General features: G+C 37.2%; 1 protein-coding gene across 1 annotated transcript in view; it reads left to right on the top strand.

Annotated features, from left to right (window-relative positions):
* Window positions 1-4,623, top strand: part of MED12L (mediator complex subunit 12 like) — a 322,246-nt gene that overhangs the window by 270,842 nt on the left and 46,781 nt on the right. The window contains exons 25-28 of the mRNA XM_012812967.1: window positions 1,382-1,570; window positions 2,157-2,231; window positions 2,340-2,530; window positions 3,261-3,422. Of these exons, the coding sequence (XP_012668421.1) occupies window positions 1,382-1,570; window positions 2,157-2,231; window positions 2,340-2,530; window positions 3,261-3,422 (617 nt within the window). The remainder of the gene's footprint in view (window positions 1-1,381; window positions 1,571-2,156; window positions 2,232-2,339; window positions 2,531-3,260; window positions 3,423-4,623) is intronic.

Raw genomic sequence — 4,623 nt, 5'->3', positions numbered from 1 at the left:
GGCTATTTTTTGGTTGCAGCCGTCATTGTTGTTTGGCAGGTCCGGGCTGGGGATTTGAACCCGCCACCTTAGGTGTACGTGGCTGGCGCCTTAGCTGGTTGAGCTATAGGCGCCGAGCCCTGTTTTGTTGTTTTAATGGCATTGGATTTGTCTGAGGTGTCTGTAGACAAGCTTACTGTTGTGCATCCCCCCTAGCCAAGATACTGCAAAATCCGGTTGCCTGATTCATCTGAAGTTACCTGGGGTCCTTTTGTCTCTCATTGGTAATGTTAATTTTGAGCAAACTGTCTCCATTGTATAGTTTCAAGGTTTTCCTACTGGAGAGTTACGATTTTTCCTCTCACAATTAATAAGCAATTTTTGGCAAGGTATTCTGAGCCTGCAGATTTCCTGCTCTTCATCAAATTTCTGTATGCTTATAAGCATGCACTTGGTTCTTTTTCAAACTAGTCTTTGTTGTGATGACTGCAAAATGGTGGTATTTTTTTCCAAAACTCCACCTCTCCCTCCACGATACCAGTTTTTATTATTTTGAGCAAAAGCCTACGCTTCTCCTGTATTTATGTATGTATTATCCTGTATGGGTTTTAAGATGATATCATTAATTATCTTCATGTTCCAATTGTCTCAGATGTGTCTAGCCAAGTCTTTTCCTCCTCCTGTATCTTGCATCATTTGACATGGTCCCATCCTTTTTTATTATTTTCTTATTTTTTTGGCTCATCTTGTATTTTCTCTGCTGCAGGCCTAGAATCACCCATTCCTATAAGGAACCCTGGTTGTATTTAGTAGAGAATGGTAATTAGAAACCACTTTCTAGGCTATTATGTGTGCTTATAGCTATGTGGTATTATTATTACCAGGATCTTTTAGCTTACAGAGCTAGAAAAAAATATGTATGTACATTTTAGGGTTTTTTTTTTTTGTGTGTGTATAGAATTATGAGCTCATAACGATGCCTTCAATTCCAATCCAACCCCACAAAGTGGTTCTTTACTTTTTCCTCTGTTCCACATTAATGTCACCTTCTTTCATAGTAAGGACCCTGATTCCCAGTGACATCAACCCATTTACCTGTTTGTTTAATTCTATAATACACTTGGAATAGCTTTAGAATTGTTACACATGTACCTCTAGGAAAAATAAACTACTGAAAGGAGTTGTTTGCAGTTCCTTTTTTTATAAGTGTTTATCATATGTGTTCAGAAGTTATTTGAACTGTCCTCTGTAGTGTGAATATGCTCTTTTTTTAAAAAAATAGAATTGGGTTCCTTTGTTCTTTGCATTGAGTTTAGATTCCTTTCCTCGCGCTGCTCTTTCTATGGAATATTCTGCATATGCCAACATACTCCTGGCCATCTAATGGCTGTCTTCTTTCTAGGAATGGGTAGGAGAGCATTGCTTAAAAGAACCTGAAAGACTTTGTACGGACAAGGAACTAATATTAGACCCTGTGCTATCGAACATGCAAGCACAGAAACTGCTACAGCTCATCTGTTATCCTCATGGCATCAAAGAATGTACAGAGGGGGACAATCTGCAGAGACAGCACATTAAGCGCATTCTTCAGGTACGTGGCATATTCTCAACATCGGCCTCTATCATTTGGCACGTTCTTTGTGATTATAAGAGGAGTTACTCTCTCTCTTTCTTTGTCATTGCTAAGCAATTTCAGAGTTCAATTCCGATTTTTATTTTCCCAATTTCTTTTTCTGTGGAATTGCCATACTTTATTGCTGGATAGATATATATGCTGCCAATTGCATGTAATTATCAGATAAATTTCAATATTTTAAGTTAGTAGTATATTTACGTGAGAAATTAATTTTATTGGCCAGATGTATTCAATGTATTATGTATTATGTATTCAGTGTATTATTCAAGTATCATTGGAATCATTTGGGGATTGGATTGACTATACAACTAGATTGTGAGTGGAGAAATGCTCATCTCATTTCCAGTGCCTGGCTGGGTCAGCACATTATTATAATGTTGCTATTTATTTCTTTTTGTCTATATTGAATATATGATCCACATAAATTCCTTTATTACGTATGATCGTTCTCCTGTTTCTGGGGAGTGGGAATACTGCAAGGAATTATATTTTAACATAGGTTCGATATTCCTCGTGTTTTAATTCTTTCCCCTTTTCTCAGAATCTTGAACAGTGGACACTGAGACAGTCCTGGTTAGAACTCCAGCTAATGATCAAACAGTGCTTGAAGGACCCTGTGAGTATATCTGGGAAGTGTGTATGAAATTTTATGCAAAGCAAAAACACAGGTTTGAAGATAAAAAAAATACATAAGCGTGCTAGTTTCTGTTGTGTCTAACTCTAGGGCTCTGGTTCTGTGGCTGAAATGAACAACTTACTGGACAATATTGCAAAAGCCACAATAGAGGTATTCCAGCAGTCTGCAGACCTGAATAATAATTCCTCGAATTCTGGCATGAGCCTCTTCAACCCCAGCGGCATTACAAATGCTGACACCAGTAGCACGAGACAGAATGGAATAAAGACATTCCTAAGGTATTTTCTTTCTGTAATTTTAATGGGCTGTCATTAATTTTTCTCATTATCAATTGATTTTGTCTGTGTCATGTAGTTATTTTGTCATTAAGCTGCAGGGGTGTGAAGTAAATAATGACTTGTAAGTTAAAGGGTGAAGCTCGGGGTGGGTGACGTCTTATTCTGAGTATTTGGTTAAGTAGACGCAGACACATTGGAACCACACAAGAGTTCAGATTGATTCATGTCTTTAGTGTCCCCTAATCTACTGTGTTCCACTGTGTTCATTACATGGAAAACACTTTTCTGCCATTTTTAGGAATTGGCAATTTTGCATAGATATATCATGATAACAGCATTAGAACCTGTAGGTATATGAAGTCTTAAAGTAACTTTTTAAAGACAGATAAGAATTTTATCATTTTGGTATAAAATATAGATAATTTTAAAACTTAAAAAATTGGTTCTTAATGTGTGTTTTAACATAACATAGTTCATATTGTAACCGTAACAGAAAAGTGTATTGTTTATAGGACAAAAAGATTATTACTAATCAGAGAGCCTGAATTATAGAAAAACACTAAAAACTAGTCCAGCTATGGTGTCCTCCCAGAACCACGCCCGTTATTCCTTTCCATAAGCTCAGATCTTGTGCATCAAAGTTCAGTTCCGGAGTTCCGTTATAACTCTGGGAGCAGATATAAAGGAGAAAGGAGGCTTTCGTGGGTGTAACATCTGTTTCTGATTTTAGTTCCTCTGAACGCAGGGGCGTGTGGTTGGTGGCCCCCCTCATCGCCAGGCTGCCCACCTCTGTGCAGGGAAGAGTATTAAAAGCAGCGGGTGAAGAGTTGGAGAAAGGACAGCATTTGGGTTCTTCTTCAAAAAAGGAAAGGGACAGACAAAAACAGAAAAGGTAGGGTGGTAGGTGTGTCCCCTTATGTGAGAGGTTAAAGGACAACTAGAAACCCTAAAATCCTGCAACCACGTATGGTCCTCATGCCCAGAATCCTGTGAAATTTGGTTTTCAAATGGAATTAGAAATGTTCTATTAGGTAAGGCTCTGTTCCTAAGAAGTTTCTGGTTATGATATTTACGCTAAACTTAGAGAAGTACTAACTCTGAACCCCACTTTATACCAGCTGAATCAGATCTGGGTAGCTACTTGGTCCCTGTATTTTATTTAATTGCTTCTCATTTTTTAATTGGGTATATATGTCTAAAATACATAGAATTTATAATTCTCATATTTTTTCCCTGAAAGAATTATTTCTTAATAATATTTTTAATATTTGGGGCTCTTGTTCTAGACTAGATATTAAAACTTCTGAGCCACCAAAACTAATGTTTTCTTAAATTTATTTTATGCCCAAGAAATGGTCTCAAATAACTACATTTGAAAATTGTGTTAAATGAGAAAGAAGGAAACCTCCCTCTGATATAAAAATACCATGGTTTTGACAACCCAGGAATGATTGGGGATACTATCGTCATTACCATTTACTGACCCCTGGCAAAAATAAGTGCCCAGTCCTCTATACAACTCAGCATACACCTGAACTTTTAAAATTCTCAAGGTGGAATTTACAAGGGAGAAACTGAGGCACTAATAGGTTACATAAGTTGCTCCAGGACACATAGGGAAGGAGGTAAAGCCAGGGTTTAAACCCAGGCACTCAGGCACCTGCACCTGTGTGCTTAACTATGGCACATTTTGGTAAAGACCTAGCACTGTGCATACTGTATTTTGTCATCTGATTTTGCCACTACTCATTAACTAAGCAGCAGACAATATTAATTTTCAAACAGTATTTGCTAGTGGGTCACTGTATGTACATTGTCTTACTTCTGCAGGGAATTCAGATTGTAGTACAGAAACATGATGCAAAGTCAGTGGCTCTCAATTGTGCCCATGTAAGATCAAGCTGATTGAAATATTTCAACCTAGATCTTATTTTAAGAAATTTTGTTTCTGCTGTAGCACTTAGGTTGACTATATAATTTTTTTGTTTGTCCTCTAATTGAAGATATTTTATTAATATCCCAACTTAAAACAAGTTTTTTTGGTTTGTTTGTTTTAACCAAATGCTTTAAAACCCCTTTCCCAGTGGAGGCTG

The sequence above is a fragment of the Otolemur garnettii genome, unplaced genomic scaffold (genome assembly GCF_000181295.1).
Source record: "Otolemur garnettii isolate 467f Iridium unplaced genomic scaffold, OtoGar3 scaffold00236, whole genome shotgun sequence".
Lineage (NCBI taxonomy): Eukaryota > Metazoa > Chordata > Mammalia > Primates > Galagidae > Otolemur > Otolemur garnettii.
The sequence above is the reverse complement of the archived record's forward strand: the minus strand, read 5'-3'. Positions and strand labels throughout refer to the sequence as shown.